Here is a 21,447-nt window from a genome sequence, read left to right as displayed (position 1 = left end):
TCTTATTTATTTTAAATTTTTCGTATCTCACAAAGACTCAGTACGCAAATTATAAATGCCGTCAGCGCTTCTACGAAATATTTGAAAAAAAGCCGCAAGACTCCGTCTGGATCGTCAAGAGTGGAAGACGCGACCCGGATCTTTTGCGTCCGTGTCCTAGCAACAGCGCGCGTCTCCGCTCTCCGCTCTCCATTCCACTTTGGAAGATTTCCAGCAACTGCAGTGACGAGTCGGAAATTGACTTTCGCAAAGAGCAACGTTGCCAGACGCCTTGGTAGACTGGACACCGCATGACGTCATACTTCTCGGGACTAGAATTAATCTTACGACACTTCCGCTTCACGTAGAGAAAGAATATTTTGGGAGAATACAATGCGCGTGGATTTCAATGCCATGTCTTCAATTACCAATAAAAGTAATGGCCATTGTACCACAGCATTGAACGTGTGCGTAGCGCCATCAAGCGTGCAACGCATCAGCTTCTCAAAGAGCATTGGATTCACTGGATGCTGGCACACTGACACGTTACACGCTTGGTGGCGCTACTCGCTTGTTCCATACCTGTTGGTTCCAATCAGGGTGTCGAACCGAACCCGAACCGTTATTTTTGCCGGAACAAGAACCCGAACCGAAATTTTCATGACACTCTTGAACACAAACCGGAGCAGAACCGGAAAAACCGGTAACCGGTTCGGACATAAAAGAAGTCAGCACAAACGTCAAGTGCCTTTCACCTAGCAGTCAAACGATGACGTATAGTAAGTGTTCTTTTAGCGCCTTTTTAGCGCAGTTGTCCTTACGAGCGCCGCAGCTAGCACCTCACGCACGCGCCGCGGCGTCTACTCTTCAGAGAGGAGGCGGCACGCGGATGAAGGGGGGGAATATAGGTTTATTGCAAAACAAAACAAAAAACACGAAAGAGGGGAAAGGTTAGCCTGGCTCCAGCAGCCGACTTGCTATTCCCGCTTACAAAAGGAAAAGGGAGAAAAGGAAAAATAAAGAGAAAGAAGAAAAAAGAAAGACAAATCGGAAAGAGCGAAAGAAGAGGCGCAGTCACAGGCTCAGCGCGAGCCCTGTGTCGGTAAGGAAGCGTACGAGTTCCCTTCCGACGCGCCACTGAATGGGGCGTTGCAGAGGGCCCAGTAGCGTTGCCAGCGTGACCTCCCTGAGCCCTAGGGCAGCTAGCCGCTCCATCAGAGTGGCACGGGGAGCGGCGAACAGGCGACAGTGGAGGAGTAGGTGGGAAGTGTTGCCCTCGGTAGAGCAGGCTGCACATGTAGGGGTGTCAAGCGTGTTGAGTTGGAAGAGCCGTGTTGGCGTTCGAGCCACGCTTAACCGAAGACGGTGGATAACGGACGCCTCCCTCCTCGTGATGTTTGGGGGAGGGACGTATTGCATTTTTGGGTCGATGGAGTGCAGAAATGTATTGGGCGAGATGGCACGTTCTGTGAAATCTTGGACACAGCGAGAGCGCAAGCGACGTATTTGGAGCAGGCAGGCAGACATTGAAAGCGGGATGCTGAGACTCAAGGCAGCCGTGGTATGGGCACGTTTCGCAGCAATGTCGGCACGGGTATTTCCGGGCAACCCGACGTGACTGGGTACCCACTGGAGCCGTACGCTGTGGCCGGAAGCCAAGAGCTCGTTGTATCTGGCGATTACAAGCGTGCGGAGATCGCAAATAGCACTGCACCGGTACGACGCCAAGGTCTCCAATGCTGACTTGCTGTCCGTGAAGATGGACCACGAGTCGGCCTGTGAACCGGATATGGCGTTGAGCGCTTCATAGATGGCTGTCAGTTCCGCTTCGGTGGATGAAGTTTCATGCGGCAGCTTGAAAGTCTGCGTAGTATCGCTGTGAGGTATGTAGAAAGCTGCAGACGACGCGCCGTACACAACCGAGCCATCTGTGAAAATTCCTTTACGCTGACCGTGGACAGAGTTCAAATGGTCAAGAGCAAACTGGCGCGCAGCGAGGACAGGAGTGTCGTTTTTGCGGGACATGTCGGGAATATGCAGGTCCGTCGGAGGCAGCTCGAGGGTCCACAAAGGTGGAGCGTATAGCAGGCGCGACGGAGGGGGCGGAAGAGACTGTGCCAGCCTGCAAACAGCAGCCCCGAAACCTGAGCTTTCATACAGTAGGTGAATGTCCCGTAGGTAGTGGGCAGCATGTCGTGTGCGGTACCGCGCACATGCGCGCAGGGTCTCCATGTCGCGTAGGACGTGGGCTGGCGTCTCCTTCGCCTCAGCCAAGACCAGGAAGGTGTCGGTCGTTTTGGGGACACCAAGGCACACTCGAAGGCTTCGCGCCTGGATGTTCAAAAGTTCGCGCTCTGTCGTTGAACTTAGACCGTGCAATACCGGTAAGCTGTAACGCAGGAGCCCTAGGACGAGTGAGGTATGCACCTGGCGAAGGTCAGGGTATGATGGGCCCCAGGACGAACCAGAGATGCGGCGGAGGACGTTCACGATGGTAGTCGCCGCGGTAGACAGGGCCTTGACGTGCTTGGACCAGGTCAGCTCCCTGTCAATGGTTATGCCCAGGTATTTGTGATGACGTACGAAGGCGAGCTGTTGGCCGTCAACGCGGAGGGGGAATTTGCGGAAGGATCGGCGGGTGAATGCCATGGCAACAGTCTTGCTAGGTGAGATAGAAAGACCACGGTCGGAGAGGTAAGATACGATAGTGTCCAAAGCACCTTGCAAGCGACGCTGGATTACATCCCGACGGGTGGAGGAGGCCCAGATGCAGAGGTCGTCGGCGTATATTGTGATGTTGACATGTTCACTTAGTTGAGCAGGTAAAGCGGCCATGATGACGTTGAACAGCAGTGGGCTCAACACACTCCCTTGCGGGACACCTCGCAGAACTCTGTAGTGTGCAGTGTCCCTTTGAGAGGTGCGCACAAACAAGGTGCGATCAACGAGGAAGTCCCGAATCCATGCGAGCGGGCGGCCCCCAATACCAGCCTCTTGGAGCGTCGCAATGACAGTGCTGTGCACCACGCTGTCATATGCTTTTTTGACGTCAAGGAAGACCGCTGCTGTGAGCTTCCCTTCCGATCGCGCTTGTTGTACACTAGAGACAATGTCGATTACGTTGTCTATCGCCGACCTGCCTTGACGGAAGCCGGCCATGACTTCAGGGAAGAAGTTCGAGGCTTCGAAGAACCAGTTCAGGCGAGAGTGGACCATCCGCTCCATGACTTTCCCTGCGCAGCTTGTAAGTGCGATTGGCCGAAAAGAGTCGATGTTGTGAGGGGACTGGCCAGGTTTAAGGATAGGCACGATCATCGCGGACTTCCAGTGCGGCGGGATGGAGCTGGCCTGCCAAGTTTCGTTGAAGAGGCCCAGAAGGAGCTGGCGGCCACAAAGCGGGAGATACCGCAATGCTTTGTAGGTGACTCCGTCAGGACCCGGCGACGTGTGCGCAGGCGAGAGCCCTATAGCAGATTCGAGCTCGGTAAGCGAAAATGGGGCATCCAATGACGGATCTGCGGAGGACTCAAGGGCTACAGGGATGTCAAGGGAAGACGCGAGAGGAGCGGCAGGTGTCGACGTCAGGCGGGCACAGTACTGCTCTGCAACCTCGACTTCAGGGCACCCAGTGGCAAGCGATAGTGAGCGGAAAGGATGCCTTTGGAAAACGGGAGTGGCGAGCCCTTTGAGCACCGACCAAATTCGAGACATGGGTGTTCTTGGAGACAGTGATGTCGCGAAGCTTCTCCAACGGTCGCGTGTCAGCTTGTACAGATGCCTATGAATCACCTTCTGTAGCCGCCTCGCTTCACTTTTGTCGACTGGGAGATGTGTGCGGCGGGCGCGTCGCTCGGCGCGGCGGCGGATAGCGCGCAGCCTCTCATACTCCGCGTCGACGGACGTGAACTTGGCAGGTATGCGGTGCACCTGGGTCGCAGCGCGCGCCGCGTTAGCAACCACGTCGCAGAAGTCATGGGCATTTTGGGGCCTCCAGTCTAAAAGTGAAGATTCGAGCATGCATCTGTAGGACTGCCAATCCGTTCTTTTAGCGGTGTGGGAGCGGGCTTGTACTCGCGAACCTTGCATGCTGATCAGGACAGGAAGATGATCACTTCCAAGGGTATCAGCGCCCACCTGCCATCTGAAGCGATGTGCAATAGGAGCTGACACAACAGAGAGGTCCAAGCAGGAGGAATGGTACGTTGTCTTCAGGAACGTAGGGGAGCCATCATTGAGGATGAAGAGGTTTCGCTCCTCGAACAGGGCTGCCAGTCGCTCCCCTCGCGTGTCGGAGCGCGCGCTGCCCCAGATGACATTGTGGGCGTTGAAGTCACCACAAAGAAGATATGGAGGCGGGACGTTGTCCAGTACTGCGGCCAGGTCCCCAGTATCGTAAGCGACCGCCGGAGGAAGGTAAAGTGAGACCACAGTAAGGACAAGGTCGGCCATGCGCACGATGCAACATACGTATTCGCCCTGTCCGCCCGTAATAATATCCTTCTTGATGGCTGGAATGTCGGACCGAACAAACAACGCGGATCGGCATCGCCCGCCACGGGGACTGGAGGTGAATGTCACGTAGTTCGATAAACGAAACTCTACCGGAATTCCGCATTCCGATATACACATAATAGGAAACTTGTGTCGCCAGGTGAATTGACGGAAGTCGGACACTTTGGACAAGAGGCTTCTCGCATTCCATTGGAAGACCGTTGTCTCTTGAAAGTGCGTTGTCATTCCGATGTTATGTTCTGATCGGTGAGGTCGAGGCTGGATGAGTTCAGTTCCTACTCTGATCCGCCAGGAGAATGGGGGCGATGAGGTTTTCAAGGCCTAGGATCGATTGAACATCTGGGAGAACGGTACAGTTAGGGCACGCAGTAACTATGGCCTTAAGTGCCGCGAACAGCAGTTTTAATATGACCGATGCGACGTCACCGCCGCGTGTTCGGTCTAGGGCGGCACGGGATGAAGGGGACGGAGATTGGGTGTTGCTTGGCATGGCAGGTGCAGGATGCTTAGCCGCTGTGCGCTTTGAAGCGGCCGCTCGAGGTTCGCACGGCGGGAGCGGAGGGTAGTCGCTGTCCGCCCACGAGGGATGCTTCTCGGGGGCAGGGCTGTTGGTAGGCGGATGGCGTGAACCCGTTATAGTTGGCGGGGCAGGTGCACGCTTCTTTTTTGGCTTCCTCTTGCGTGCAGCCTTCCTGACTACTTCCAGGGCTTCTTTGTAGCTGCTCGTAGAGCGGGATCGCACCCGGGCTACGCGTCTTTGTTCCCTAAGTTTCGGACAATCTGCCGACGTGGCAACATGACTCCCCTTGCAGTTTATGCAGAGCGGTTCTTCATTGGGGCACTCAGCGTTGTCGTGAGACGTCCCGCACGTTGCGCACGTCCTCTTTCGGGTGCAGCACGCAGCCACATGGCCATATCTAAGGCAGTTGTTGCACTGTACTGCATGGGGTAGGTAGCTTTGAACCTGCATCGTGAGGAGGTGAAGGCTGATTTGGTTTGGCGGCTTAGAACCAGGGAAAGTGAGCCGCACAGCTCCCCCATCCTTTCTGATTCGTCGAGCCGCGAGGACCGGAGGTTCAGATTTGATGGCGCCCAGTATTTGCTCGTCCGTAAGCGAGGGGTCAATCCCTGGGAGCACACCGTAGCACGAGTTCGATGGCCGTGGTTCATAAGCGCGCACAGGGACGGAGCAGATTCGCCCCAGTTGTAGGAGTGATGGCTTTGCGGAGGGTGAAACAGCGTCCACTGCGATTATGTTCTTCGAGTAATTGGGGCGGATCTCCCTTATTCGCCCTGGAAACTCGGAGGTGAGGAACTCGGAGATCTTTAGGTGGTTAAGACGAGCGAGGTTGGAGTTGCGGTCAGTAGGAGTAAACAGTACCGTTGTGCCCTCTAGAGCGGAAGCTCGTGCGGTGTTGCGGCGGGCAGCTTTGCGGGGACGCTTTGTGACCTCCTGGAAGGGCGGCTCATCGTCCGAAGATGGGAGACCGGGACCATCGCACGAGGAGGAAGGAGGAAGACTTCTCTTCCCAAGGAGCACGGTTCCGCAGCTTGCGGATGAGTCGCTGTCAATGTTACTTCCCTCCTCTGTGGAGGATTTGTAGCTGGGGTGCTCAACCCCCTCCATGCTCGGAAGGGGGGAACCGCGTCGCGAATCCCAGTTCGCAGGATTCAGCAAGGCGCCAAGGCGCTGGTGGAGGTGATAACGTCTGGCTTGAGGCTTAAAATTTTCAGCGGGTACCAGCGAAACAGAAGCGGAGCAGAAGAGCCGTGCGTGCGCACAGTTCAGTGTCGTCGTCGTCGTCGGATGAAGGAAGCAGGAATGCAGTAGGCCAGTTGTGTAGCTCTATAGGACAGATATACAGGGTGTTTCAAAAAACGTGTCATTCGGACTTCATAAAAAAACGGGGCGACGGAAAAATATGGGGTACGCGGCACTTGTGTGGCAACTGAATTTGCCATCTTGTAAAAATATTTTCATTTGATTTTAATTAAAAGAAATTGAATTTATTTAATTGAACTTCAAAATTTCCCAAGTCAACCTCACGTTTTTTTACAGAATTAGAGAGCCCGTAGCGAACTTAATCAGAACCACCAAGAAATCCGCTCGATATTACAAAGGGAACTGCCCCCAAAAAGTCCAGAAGTTGAGGCTTCAGAGTTTCGGGTATTCAACAGCGCACCAAATCAGTCGCAAAGATGCGCGGAGGGCAGGACATGTTCCTGCCCCCATGAAGAACAGTTTATCGCCCGACCGGCGTGCAGCACAAGACGCGCCGATAACAAGGCGGGTGACATTCCACCATACGTTGGTAAGCGGCAAACAAAAATGATTCCGCCTCTTTTTTCCCGCCCTGTTTTTTTTTCCCCGACCTTCTGTCTTTCATGGGGGCAGGAGCAAGTCCTCCTCTCCACGAATCTTTGCGTCTGATTTCGTGCGCCGTTGAATACCCGAAACTTTGAAGCCTCAGTTTCGGGACTTTTCTTGGACAGTTCCATTTGCAATATCGAGCGGATTTCTAGGTGGATCTGACTAAGTTCGCTACGGGCTCTCTAATTCTGTAAAAAAAACGTAAGGTTGACTTGGGAAATTTTGGAGTTCAATTAAAGAAATTCAATTTATTGTAATTAAAATCAAATGAAAATATTTTTGCAAGATGGCAAATTCAGTTGCCACACAAATGCCGTTTACCCTGTATTTTTCCGTCGCCCCGTTTTTTTATCATGTCCGAATGACACGTTTTTTGAAACACCCTGTATGATTAAGGAAGCGCCCAACATTTCCCTTTACACCTGAACAGTAAAAGTTAAACAAGTCAGAGACATGAGAAGTGGGGAAGGAGCGTACGCAGAACGGTGCCTGTTTGATTGGTCGTGGTTTGAAAAATAAATGTAGTAGTTCTTATTGATAGTGCAGCTGTGTTGTGGCACATTGCCCAGTCGAGACTGGGAGGTACCCGGGTTCGAATCCAGGTGCCGGCTGTGCTGTCTGGGTTTTTTTCTGGGTTTTCCTCAGACGCTTTCAGACATATGTCGGCACAGTTCCCTTAGAAGTCGGCCCAGCACGCACATTCCCCTGGGCGCCAGTCGTGACGTTGCCCACATATGTGACGCCGACAACGGCGGGCCCTTTCAGCATCATCACCACCACCACCATCACCACCACCACCGTCCGAAGTAACTTGGAAGTAACTCGTTCTTTTTTTTAAGTAACTCAGTAACTGCGAGTTACATTTCAGGCTGAAGAACTTCGTTATTAACTTAGTTACATTTTGCACACGGTAACTTAACTTGTAACGAGTTCTTTTTGACGGGTAACTTCTCAACCTATGCCGTTTACGGATGCCATTTGATTTCTGTCCGCAGTATGTACCGTTCCACTTGCGTCCACGATCCAGGCCTGAGACGCGTGACGTCATCATTCGACCGGTCATCACAGTGCTTGCTATGCTGCGTCCAGTTCCTGTGCGACCCGAACCAGACTTCGGTGCGTCGTGGAGCTGTGGCGAGGTCATTGGTCGACACCCTCAGGACATGCGACATCGTAGGTCAGCTGGGGACCTCGGACCCACTTCCCCTGGCGGACCAACTACGAACTGCCTTCATGGGTACGTATTACGTCATAGGTGTTGAGATTGAAGAAGCAACGGTGCTGATTGGTCAAACGTAATTGGTCGAAATACGCAACACTAATGATACAAGACGCGATTTTCTTATCCAAGGGGTCCAATAATATGACTTTGAAGACACGGGGACTTTTCACTCGGGATACCGTCTTCATGCTTATCGAAAAAGAAGAGCATATCTCTTTTCTTTTTAGTAATAATCTCAGTATCTACTAATATGTAACCGCAGTAATGATATATAATCCGCTATTGAGTAGATAATCACTCGACGGACGTGCAGCTATACGAAATTCCATTTTGATACATCAGTCAGGACTAAATGAATTGACTCAAACTCAGTCACAAACTTGAGTTGCTCAAACTCAAACTCAAACTCAAACTGAATTGACTCAGGACTCATCCAAAGTCCTCCGAGACCGACTCAAATAAACTCGAGACTCAGCTCATTAATGCTCAGGCGTCCTTGCAATCTAGATTGCAGGTAGTGATTGTCGACACAGATGATGATGATGATAGGAGAAAAAAAATGGCCGACATAGAGTTTTCGCTAACCCGCGAGTAATTTGATGGTTGTACGAATTTCCTCATTCGTCATCATTCATTTATCTGATGTTGTTGTTGATCATTGTATGAGCTTTGGTGAGACTTTCAATGCTACGTTTATTATATCGCTGGTGAACCAATCTCCTCCAATCACAATGGAAATTCGCTCGAGTAGGTGACACGTAATTGAACAACCGAAGACAGACGTGTCTGTCTCCTGTATGCACTTTTCGGTTGTTCAACCCATCCAACGCCCCACTATACTTTTCTTCTGTTCAAGTCAGCATCCAACCCCCCCCCCCTTCCCCCTGATGTGGGCATTGCGTTATAGACGCCACGCATGCAGGGAAGCCAACTTCCGGCAAGTGCTACCGCGCATCACTCAGGCAGCTATGTGTCACTTTTGCTGCAAAACGCATTGGTATACAACGTTTAATTTCCGACGTGTGCAGAAGCCAGGTTTCGCTTCCTAAAAAATTATAGCGAGGTCACCTTCACCAGCATGTTAAAGAGCCCACAGGCAGGCAAAATTAATCCACAGACCCGACCGCTGTGGCGTCGCTGAGGATCGCAGTGGTCTCGCGACTTGAAGCCCCGAATTATTATAAATATCATTAACAATGATAATTATAACAATTCGGGGCTGCAAACCGAATCCTCGAATCCTAGGCAGGGATTCGAGGTTCGCGAATCCGAATCCCAGTGCCCAAAACGGCGAATCGAATCTTTCGAATCCACCAACCACGTTTGTTTGTTTCTTTTTTTAAAATTGGCGCCTGCGGAGTCTGCCGAAAGACTGATTTGCCACCGTTTGTTTGTTTTCGTTGCTCTGAACTAAAGTGTCCAGACACAAACTCTTACATTAGAAATTTAAAAGTAGCACGGTTTTCCTTTTGAGTGTGTCTTAGTTTTATGGAAACGATTCATACTCGATAATTTATGTATTTCCGGTAGTCGATGAACAAAATTTTAAATAAATTTCATTTAAGAAGAAGCAGATGAGTATGATTTCTCCAGAAAGTGAACTGCTATTTAATTTGTTCTTCATTGAACAAATATATCATATTCTGCTTCAAAATACTTTTCAGAAGAAGTGTTTTTGTCTCCTGGAAACTTTATTTTTTATTTATTTATTTATTTTTACGAAAGGATTCAAAAGATTCGAGATTTGTAAGATTCGTGGATTCGTGGAACCTTCCTTGGCATCGGATTCGGATTCCGATGCGGAAAATTCTGCATTCGTCCCATCTCTAACCATTATCATCTTCAGCCATAACTTTCACTGACACATGCGGGGTAAATTTAGCAATCGTCGTCTTGGCCGCAGCTGTACTTTTCCCCGGCTCTGAACCAATTACGGGAAACAAATGTTAGAGCTCACTGTACTTCTGCTTCTCAGTTCAACTGAAGATGTCTCTATTGACGTTGTCTCTAGCAAAAAAACATGACATTGTCTATTATTTTTTGCGTACTTGAGTCCTTTTGAGTATGTGCACTTTGCATAAGTTTGTATGTCAACTTGTATGGCGGATGATTCCCTTTTTTTAGTTGTATCGTTTCTATCTTGTATTGCTAATGTGAGTTGTAGTAGCAATTATATTGTTATTACCATTTTCTTCTCGCTGCTGCACTGCTGTATGGGAGACATGTCTCGTCAAGTCGCATCCTTGTGGCTTTCTGCTCACTTCCATTCCACACTTCAGTGAATTTATTATTATTAATAATAATGTTGTTGTTATTATTACTTATTACTACACATTTCAGTACAGGGCCTGCTCCGCCTCTAGCTTCGCAGACTGATAATCATTTGTTATTGTAGTTTTACTGTTTTACTGTAGTTTTATTGCATTCCAGCTTGATTGCTTTGATCCTCGCGCCAGATCTACTATTAATAATAATAATAGTAATAATAATTTTTATTGGTATCCACGAACGGCCACATGGGCCTTGGTCACGCACACCCTTCATGTAACTGGCGTAAAAAAAAAAATGCTTTCTTTCAGTCTTCATGAGTGAAGCTGTGGACAGGGATTCCCAAATCGTTGCAGCAGAAGGTAAGGATTCCCATACCGTATCCTATAAGGAACTTTAGCAGAATCCACCCATAACACCCATCCGTGTTATCCGCCAGAGTATTAAGGAAACTAAAGCGCAAACCTCTTTGCGCTTTAGTGCCCCTTTAACACCATCCACATTCTTCCAGTCAGTAATCACTGTTTGCGTATACCGGTGCCAGGTGTGACCCTCCTTGTGGGTCAACGCAGTGGTCTCCAAAAGAGGCAGGTCTTGTCCCTTGTGGAATCAGCTGTGGAGGACATCCTGGACTACGTAAGTGATATCATCCGTTCGCAAATACAACTTGCAAAGCTCTGAGCGTCATCGAGGCTTATGCCGCATGTTTCATGGCAAGGGTTCCAGTTGTTGGGGTTAGATTGGATCAAACCGACAATTATGTTTTGAGTCATTGATGATGATGACGATTCGAGGTTTAAAGGCGTAAAAGCTGCGTCTTTCTCAGCCATTCGATTTGAACAGAAAGAAACAAAAACGCCGCTTGCTCGTGCGAATTATTCTTTCATCATATGTACATGCACGAGCACCTGCTTAAATCAACTGGCTTGATTGCAGCTTACAGACAGCAGCCAATGCGTTGTCTATGGAGCCAGAGCCTTACGTGTAACCATCACAGTACCGTTACCATTATTACCTTCTGATACAACCGAACATTTTAAAGGGGCACTAAAATGCAAAAACAAGTTCACTTCAAATTACGTTACACGCTGCGTTAATTTCATACTCGTTATCATGATTCAAAACTTCGATTCCGCTACGAAGCTAGAATCCAAATTATACCGGACTCTTTCTTGCTTCGCCGCTAAGCAGTGAACGTCGTTTCAGCTCGTGCATCGGTGTTTTTAGTCCATGCTGCGCGTGCCACGTCATGGAGCAGTCCCGGTGAATAACATAGTGCACGTTGCAAAGCGGACTGGCGCCGCTGTCCGAAGGACGTGAAGATAAATGTTTTAGTGGAACATTCGCGGGAACTGTTGTGGGCTACAATTCATTGAATCGGTATTCAAAAATGCAGCAGTGCGCATCATGCCGCGCATATACGGAACACTACCTTCGGACACGTTCCAAATCCACACCGCCACGATTGGTATGCGCGCGCTTCTTCCGCTGTCTCATTGGATGCCGCCAATCTTTGCCTCTTGGGGATCCCATTCGTTGCCGTCAAAGAGGGTTCTGTTTTCATTGCGTTTTTGTTCTAAACGTTAGCGTTGTGTGAACGAATTTTGTTTGAATTGCACTAATTAAAAGGCGGACTTTCATTTGAGAGCTAGTTGTTTTTGCATTTTAGTGCCCTCTAAGAGGGGATATACGGTTGTGTCCCGTATATACCATATACGGGAAAATTACTGCATTAAATGCAAACACTCAGAAAACGGAGAAGGCTTTTTTTTTTTTCAGATATATATTGATTTTTTTTTTGTACTTTGCTCGGCTTAGGGGTGCTCCGCTTTTTATTTATTTATTTAAGTACGTTAAAGATCCCCAGAGGGTATTATATAACCGAGGGGTGAGAATCACAAAAGAAAAAAAAAAGAGGACTTTTACGAGTATTGACCCCCAATGTTCTATGACATTTGCTCAGTGGTAATTTTGGACTGCCCTCCCTGCTTGCAAAGAAAAAGAAAAGTAATGTATCCCATTATTTAAAACCATCTGGGTTGTCTGTATCACAATTCAAATTCGCCTATTGTCAACGGGTGAAAGGATTAGACGCCCCAAATTAAACAGAAAAACGCCATTTTTTTTTAAAGCCAAAAACATAAAAGTTACTTCAGCGAGGCAGGTAAAACCTTAGAGGCCAGTCGAGAACAAAAATGTTAAACGTAAAATAAACGATAAAGAAGTGCAAACTCTTCAGGAAAGCTCGTAATTAGATTCTCGTAATTAGATATTTGATTATATAGTGAGAAAGAATGAACATTGTAATGCACGTATACCATATAGTTTTGTCGCTGTTTTATTGGTGCTTACTCCTTCCTACATTTGTTCCACGTTCCTCTTATTTTATTTATTTATTTATTTATTTATTTATTGAAGACTGGGGAACGGAGAAATTTAAAGCTTACCGAAAAAACGTGCTCAAAATTGGTCCCGAGGGTGAGTACACGACAATTAGGCGCCTCGTTTGATGCCGGTGTGACAGCGATGAGGTCATAGAAGCATTGTAGCATAGACCAGTTATTTCGGTTACATTCCTCGGTTATCCAGAGCCAGGACAGTGAGCCAAGACGCCATTTTTCCTCTGCTCTTGTTTAGTCTCGAAAAAGGAAGGAATAAATAGAAAATGTGCAGCGAGAGACGGGCAAAGGTCCACTCAAGAAGCAATGCAAAAGTCTTGGCTCCTCTTCTTTTGTCTTTCTCTCTCTCTCTGTTTCACGTTTTCTCTTTAAGGGGGAGGGGGCTTCGAAGAAAGACAGAGAGAGAGATCACTCTATTTCGGTGCTTTGAGTTGTTTTATTTTGTTTCTCCTCATCGAACGTCTCCTGGCCCCGTTCTTGCGAGAGCCGTTTATTTAAGTTTCATAAGTGTCTAAGCATTCTCGAGTAATTGGAGCCAGCGTACACGCGAGTCTTGCGGAAGGTCATTCTAAAAAGCAGTCTTTGGCAGTATAGAGGACAAATAACTTGTAACTGTACCTTAGACTAACCGGCTGTTAAGGCCAATGGAAAGTCCCTCGTCTATAACACGGAAGTAAGTACGCCTGGTCAGTACAAGAGAAAAAAAAAAGTTTTTTTTTTAAAGTTACATTTATCCGGCTTTCTTTTTCTTCGAAGGTAAGTCTGAAGCAACCTACCTTACGTGATACTTGAAGCTTACCTTACGTGATACACACACACACACACATACATTGGATGGTGATGGGGTGGGCGATTACGGGCTCTACGTGATAACTGTAGCTGTAACTAGTTACATTTCTGAAGTACTTTTATTCACTTCATTCAGCAGATTACAATGCGAGGACTCGCCTAAGCCAACAAGGGTTTGTGAGCACGTCCTGGCTGACAGTTACAAACCGCATACAGGTACGGTCGCACCAACACTGGTTAACTTTAAACCGAGATCGAGGGTTGCTAAAACTCAAATCTGAAATCGTTTCTACTTATACGGTAGTTGGTGACATGATGAATGCTTCGGTGACAATAACTCCCATTAGTGAACCAGTGTTAAGCGTTAAATTCAAGTTAAGGGGCCGTTGATGTCTGTTCAAATGTTAGTCGGCGTTGGTGAAAGCGTGCCCATAAAAGTACAAAATAGAGCAGCAACGAACGAGTTAATCAAACATTAAAAAAAAAAGACGAGCGAAGCACAGGTAACTATGTCTGGTTTGTATTGGACAAATCCGCATCGTTTTAAAGTTATCAGTCCAGTACTATGTGCGAATGACTATCTGGGCAAATAAGTTATCACCTGGCAGTTCGGGCAGACCTTAAGACCTGGTTAATCCTGTTCTTCCACGCAAATGAACAGTTTTAAAAGATTGTTAAACGATATCTTAGTATGGAGTATAGTCCAAAGGTAGCAATGTCTGCCTGCGAACTAAGAAAGGAGTACACGACCTAACACCGCAAAGCAAACAAGAATAACTCCGCGCAGTTTGTTAAGAACGAGTAACTGTAATTCGATCGATATTTTTGCGGACTAACTGTACCTGTAACTTGCTTACTTTTTTTAGTATCTTGGTACGGTAGGCTATACCCGTGACTACTAAAATGTAGCTGGTTATAGTACGGTCTAGTTACAGTTACTTTAGAATTTCTTGTTGGTCTCGCTAATTTCAGAAACCAGTCGGGTGTTCTCTCATTACCCGTTGTCCACTGGTATTCAACGCGAAAGTTGTTCTCTGTGAAAGACCTATTAATTACGGTTCCTGGATAATTGTTTAGTGAGTACAGTTTAGTGAGTGGGTGCTTGGATCTAAGTCACTTCTCAGAACTGGTACCGACCATGAAGATGCAAACAGCCTCTTACACTCCACAGATGGACGATAAATTCGTTGCTTTTATTATTTTTCTTGTGATTAATTTATTTATTTATTTTCATTTAATTTTATTTTTCATTCTAACGCCTTTCCATACCCTCCGCCTTCGTGCTGGCTCCTCGGGTTCTTTTTTATAATAACGATTTTCAACTTCATATTTCACAGAGTGAATGCTTTAGTACAGAGGAACAAATTGAAAATTGTCGAAATTTTGTGAAAATTTTTTTTTCGTGGTCTTTCTAATCCCCTACCTCTATCCAAAGTGTCTTCCTATTTTCAGAATAAATGCAAGGTAAAAGCGGTACGCGAAAGGCACGTTTCAATAGCGAAGCGCATTCCTTGGGCTTCCGTGAACATCGTCCTCTCGTCGCCCTTCTATCTTTTTATGCTTTATATGTCGTGAGGGTGAGGGCAGAGCATCTCTCTCCAGTCACGAGGAAGTCGTACCTGAACTCCCCTAAAACGAACGTCACCGAAAGGTTTTGCTAGATTCATCTGTCACGCGAATGCCAAGTTCCTTTGGGTTTTTTTTTCTTCTCTTGTGTGTGACAAAAAATAGGGGTAGAAATGAATTCGTCACAACGTCGATGTATCATGTTAATAAATCGTGTACGTATATCAGAAACATTCTTGCGGCAGTTCTGAACGGAACGAATTACCCGCTCCTACCCGATATTAACCGATTTTTTTTTTTCATTTATTTGCTACGAAAGTGTATGCTCTTTTACGGGTGAACAGTTCGTATGTCTCGGTAGATGAGCGAATAAGCTCACTTCAGGCTTACTCATGCTAGTTTTACCTATAGTATCATTCATGAGGTACATCGAAAATGGCTAAAAAATGGCATGTTCGGTATTTCATACTTCAAAAGCGATAAAAAAGCCCGTGTCGAGAAACAAAAAGACGATACAACGCCCTCCTGTTCTCAACTGCTAACTGATCCAGTGCAGGAATTTATGAAAGTTGATAACAGGAGGGCCTCTTGATAAGCCATGTACTTTCGAAAAGATAAAGGCACTAGGCAGGCTTGATTAAAGTCCCTAAAATGGGACTTTTGTCTTGATGGTGTAAAAGGGTAACCTTGCAGAAGAAAGATAGCGTTGCTGGCTTAGGTTATTTAAGAAGCAGGTCTGGTCAATAAAAATCTTGTTCGTCAGTCTCTGCTGTGTGTTGTGTCGTTCTTTTTTTTTTGTTTGTTTTTTGTTTTTTTGTTTTTTCGGCACGGGGCTTTTTATCGCTTTAAAGGTATTCATAAGGTAGCGTGCTCAAATCACGTTCAGGTCCGCAAATTTATCGAGTTACACCTTTAGACTCTCGCAGTTACACTGTTACTTTTACGCTGAAATTACAATATTACCGCTGCCTATACAATTCAACTTTCCCGCTTCTAGCGCCCCCAATCCGCGAAGTACGGCACCACGCGACCTCCACACCCTCCTCCTCTCTGCTTCCAGCGCTCTGTAAAACGTGCCAGTACACAGGTCGTCCATCCACCGCCCGTACAGAGCCGCAACGACAAAGTGCAACGACGTTTCGAGTCGGATTAATAAGAAGAAGAAAAATAAGTACCGCGTGGGACGAGAGAAGGGAGCATCATCGTCGAGCGGAATGCGGGAGGCGAAGGCCCTGAAGGGCTGTCCAAAAAAGGGCCTCTGACTCAATAGACGCCGCAGTCTTTTACTAGAGCTTCTAATTCGGGAACGGGAGGTGCCGGGTGAGAAGGAAACAACTCCGGAGAATCTTCGTTTGTCCCGCGGATTCTGAAGTACGCGCTCTTGCCATGATCCGTCTGGCGGGTCTCTTTTTCTCGGGCTTAGGGACGGAAAAGCTACCTGGGTTTTCGTTTTTGCTTTTGTTGAACTTCAACGCGTCGACGGGGTCCGGTCAGGTCGTCGTACAGGGTAACGTCGCCTTTGCTGTCTGAAAGAGCGTTACACAGTGAACTCTTTTTACACATTTCCGGTGCAAATGGCTCGTCCAGTATGACACACGCATTTACCATATAGGTGGGGTGTTTTGTCAAACACCCGTTTAAGTGTAGATAGACGATACTTCCGAGACAGACTGTTCTTCTTCTTCTTGTTCCAGAAGAACAGTTTTCTGTTCGAAATATCGGCGGCTGTCGTCCTGAGGACGTTCCCTTAACATCACCCGAAGTGTTACTCTAATCCGATACTCTGTGATGTGTGTGATACTCTACAAAAAGCACAATTTCAAAGGCAAACTTCTACGGAAAGCACCACTTCATGAGGGTGTTAAGCATTGCTTCGGAAGGGTGTCTTTGAAACACATTTTTTTTCAATACTGTCCTTTGAGTTGAGCCTGCGCAATAAAAAATTAGCGTTTATTTACAGAAACGCCCGCGTCACACGCAGTAACGTGTAGAGAGGACCTTTCCAGTGACACGTTATATACGAAATCAGTTTTCTGCAATAAGTAATATTTTGGCACCCTCGGATCGGTAAAATTGATTCAGCGACATACCACTGTGGCGTTACTCATGATTGTAAATGTCTCGCGACGTAAAGTCACGAATTATATTACGTAACTGAACTATGAGCAGGCAGGTTGAAATTACTTTTTGTTAACGCGTTCAGCTCGCACAAATACACTGATTGCACAAAAAAAAATTTAAAAAATTTGCCGTCAGTCCCACTCCCACGGCAAGGAAGACATTCAGTGAAGCAGCCCTAGCGACAACTATATTTGAAGACGATTGTTTTGTTATTTATTTATTTGTTCGGTACTGTTGACCGAATTGCAGGAATGGGTGATAAACTGCAATCACCTAAGCGCAGTCATAACGTAAGTAATATCCGAGACAATCAATCACAAGTACAAAAACAGCACTACAACTGCATTGCAACAAATATAGCGAACGAGCCTGAAAGGTTATGCGCTAACCGGAGGCGTCCACTAATTTATTGTTCAAGGAAAGAAGGAAAATCTGTAAAGCTAAATTTATCGCATTGTGTGAGTGTGTTGCGAACTAGAGCAACTGAGAACAATACGTTTGAACAATGCCCCATTCATTGCTGAATGGGAAATAAACAATTCAATTGAAGTACTTCAGTTGAAGTTCGAAGCAAGTACTGCAAGTGCTACAAGTGCAGTACTACAAGTTCAAGCAGTCCTACAGCTTTTTTTTTTCATCTCCACATCCCACAGATGAAATAAAACTGAATTGAATTGAATTGAAAGTAAGTACTCTGTTATTTCAACCATAAAAAAATACATGTACGGGCGTACGCACTAGCTACCGACATACTTTTATAAAGCATTAAAAAACTTTTTTTTACAATAAATAGCCATATATTCTATAGGCCAAGTGGGTCACTAGCTACTTCCTGCAACGTTTGTCTTCACGAGGTTTAACCAATGAACTAAAAGAAATATAAGAAAGAAACAGCTGCTCTTCTTCGTTTTTTCTCTTCACGTTTTTTTCTCCCTTGGGTTAATATGATATAAACCTAAGGGAGAAAAAAACGTGCGTTTCTGGCAAAGCGACAAAAATGACCTCCATATCTATTTTTTTTTTTTTTTTCAGGGGCCATTCTACGCAAACTACATGGGCTTGAGATTTTTTTTTGTTCTTTTTTATGAGAATCTCGACGGCATCAGCGTACCAAAACTGAAAAACCAAAGCGGAACTTTTATCTTTCATAATTAAAAATGAGGATTTTACTACTGTGGCCGCAAGCTGGCTCACATGACACTTATCGTCACTTCGTCACATCGTCACTTATTGCAACTGACAAAAAAAAAAAAAAAAAGTCATTTCCCTGTTTTCCAAAAAATTGGTCCATATATAGTTAGCGTGTTACACGCCACGTGTTACACCATGAATATGGTAAATTGTCGATGTCATCACGATATGGGAGCCAGTTCGATGCCGTAGTTTCGCACCAGCTGATGCTTCCCCGGGTGCCTGTAGAGAAAGGGGGGGGGAAGCAGCCATAAAGAAAGGGGTGTTATGTATATGCAATGATGCATATCGCGGGCACCGTGCCCATCAGCTGACTCAGAATTGGACATGCGCTAATTGTCACTGGCCGCCTTCCTCAGCACGATGCGCCGTTTGGTGGCGCTGGACGTCGTCCAAGAGTGATGTGTCCCGCGACGATGCCTGAAATAACCTCCTCCTCTTTTATCCCCTCTGTGCGTCGCCCCTTGAGAACCGAGGCAGCGAATTCAGGTTGAACACTGTGACCGGGCCGTGAACACTGTGATACTCCTTATTTTGTGCCTTTCTAAACAGTAGGCCATACCGTACTGTAGATGTGGCGGGATTGTTGAAAGCTTATAAATTTTGGAGGGACTTGGATTTCACTTCGATTGTAGTCGTTGTTCAGCAGACGACCATTTTTACCGGAAAGTAAAAAGCTGCTGTCCTGTGACTGGTGCTCCCTGGGTTAACTCTTGTGATGATATCGCGCACTGGATAACCATAATGATAAGAAACAGAGCTGATTGACAACGATCCAAATACAGTGCTAAGACCACAAGGTCGAAGGCTCGTCTCTTCTTTTTTGTCCTTGTAGTCTTAGCGCTGGTAACATGTATTCGTATCCAGAGTTCGAGGTAACTCGTTACTGTAACTAAGTTCCTTTTTTTGGTAACTTGTAACTTAACTCGGTACTTTTGCGCCGTGGTAACTTTCAGAGGAACTCGTTTCTTTTTCAGGTAACTTTGCCAAAGTAACTTAAGCTAAGTTCCAAGTTACTTTTAACTCGCTTTTCACTAACGTCCACATATTTTCGTGCTTTCTCTCGGGTTCCTTCATGTCATTTTTTTGCCATAAAACATGATATTAAGTCAATTACAGTATTTTATTCAGGAAGTAAGAACCGCTGCCATTGAAATGAAGCTGAACCATTGTGCGCCCACAGGATCTAAGCGTATCGCACCCCTCCGCAGGCAACTCAAGGTCTAACTCAGCTGCTCACGCGCGCTGCACCTGCGTAATGCTATTTTGTGTCCGAAGTAACTTGGAAGTAACCCGTTCTTTTTTTTAAGTAACTCAGCAACTGCGAGTTACATTTCCTGCTGAAGAACGTCGTTATTAACTTAGTTACATTTTGCACACTGTAACTTAACTTGTAACGAGTTCTTTTTAACGGGTAACTTCCCAATCTATGTTCGTATCCATGCGTATCCTTATCCTTAAGTTGACCTTATATAAAGAAAAACCTTAAGTAGCTTAAGTATAACCTTATGTTGAACACGACTATGGTTCAATACGCCAAGAAACAACAACAACAATAATTTCTTTCTTTTTTTTTTATGATGAGTAAGCGGTCGCTTTTACGATCGCGATTGGCCGACTGGTACTTCACGTCGTCTCAACGAGCATGGTGCTGGTTAGGCTGGCTTTCTGTATTTACGTGGCGTTGTGCTTATACCGATTACGTCTCGCGCCCCGTGAGAAGGAATGAAGAGGGGCAAGGGTCGGGGGGGGGCTAAAATTGCGAGTTATTTTTATTTTATTTATTATTTTATTTTTTCGGTATTGTGATGCAGTGGCATCCTTCATTCCATGAGAACAATTTTTTGTACATCAGTGACTTTATGTCTGCACAGCTATTGGTAGAACCTTGGTGGAAAGAGCGAGCATTAACTCAAAGCACGGTGCGCTGGCAAAACCGGTAATGCGCGCGCAGCTTGCAACAAGGTTCCTTTGTGCCTGTAAAGGATGCTCCCCCGCAATATGGGTATGCTCGTGGCAGAGCCACATCTACGGGGCGCCGTATTCGCTAAGTTTTGTCACGGCAGCGGTCGTTCAGCGCGAAAGTGAATAGGTAATACGTATAGGCTTTTTCTGGAAACTTCGCTTCGTTCATATTCTTTTGGACCCATCTCCGCGTGTTGGTATCTGAAGTTGAAAAAGTTCCTGTTGGGGCATGTCACAGAACTAAGGAATAATTAGAGTTGATCGATCAGAAGTTCTGAATGGAAACTCGATTTTTTACGCCGAATGAGCCAGTTTCATCAAAAATAGCATCGTTACAGCAAAACCTGACACCTGGACGACTCACAACGTCAACAACTTTGTGTTCTTCCTTTGTTGTTCTTGTTTTTTTGTTTCAAAAGTTGCGTAGATGTCACCGGCTACGATGCCAAGACAGGCTTGCAGAACGGCAGATTACCATGTGAGATGCTCGTCCTGTTACGTTAGCCAGCGTCTATAACGCCTGCTTTCCAGCTAATCGTCCAGCCCGAGACCAGGGTGCATGTTGGGATATCCTGTAACACTTTTGAAAAGAAAGCGAAGCAAAGATACTATACATCGGGAAAGCTATCTCCTACGGATCAACTCCGCCATCTGTGATTGGCCTAGACAGGCGTATTAACCCTCCGGGTCGCAAAGTAGTGCGCGCGCATGCTTCAAACTATTGCTTGTGCACTGATCATGTTGCGCATAACACTCGACGGCGACACATGAGACACTACTACATTTTTTAAAGAAAACACGATAAATATTCGCGCTAAGAAAACATATACGTCGGCTTCCCCATCTGCTTGGCGTCCGCCATTTTAGCGTATGCCTCACTCTCAATGTGCGGACTGCATTCTCCACTGGCGGAGATATACCTCTGTAACTGTAGCTCCTATGTTCTCTTGGAATAATATATTGTACCACTTGTGCAGAACAGTGGAGCGGTAGCGCCACAGGTTGACGCTTGGTCTAAATAGCTGAGCCGTATAATTATAGATCCTGCGCTTTTCTCCGCCTCT

General features: G+C 46.5%; 1 protein-coding gene across 1 annotated transcript in view; it reads left to right on the top strand.

The window, feature by feature from the left end:
- LOC135391713 (uncharacterized) overlaps positions 1-21,447 on the top strand; it is a 139,058-nt gene that overhangs the window by 46,665 nt on the left and 70,946 nt on the right. Inside the window, exons 2-4 of the mRNA XM_064622112.1 lie at positions 7,858-8,099; positions 10,664-10,714; positions 10,897-10,988. Of these exons, the coding sequence (XP_064478182.1) occupies positions 7,859-8,099; positions 10,664-10,714; positions 10,897-10,988 (384 nt within the window). The 5' untranslated portion in view covers position 7,858. The remainder of the gene's footprint in view (positions 1-7,857; positions 8,100-10,663; positions 10,715-10,896; positions 10,989-21,447) is intronic.

This window comes from Ornithodoros turicata, chromosome 4 (genome assembly GCF_037126465.1).
Source record: "Ornithodoros turicata isolate Travis chromosome 4, ASM3712646v1, whole genome shotgun sequence".
NCBI classification, from domain to species: domain Eukaryota; kingdom Metazoa; phylum Arthropoda; class Arachnida; order Ixodida; family Argasidae; genus Ornithodoros; species Ornithodoros turicata.
This window is presented reverse-complemented; position numbering and strand designations above follow the sequence as displayed.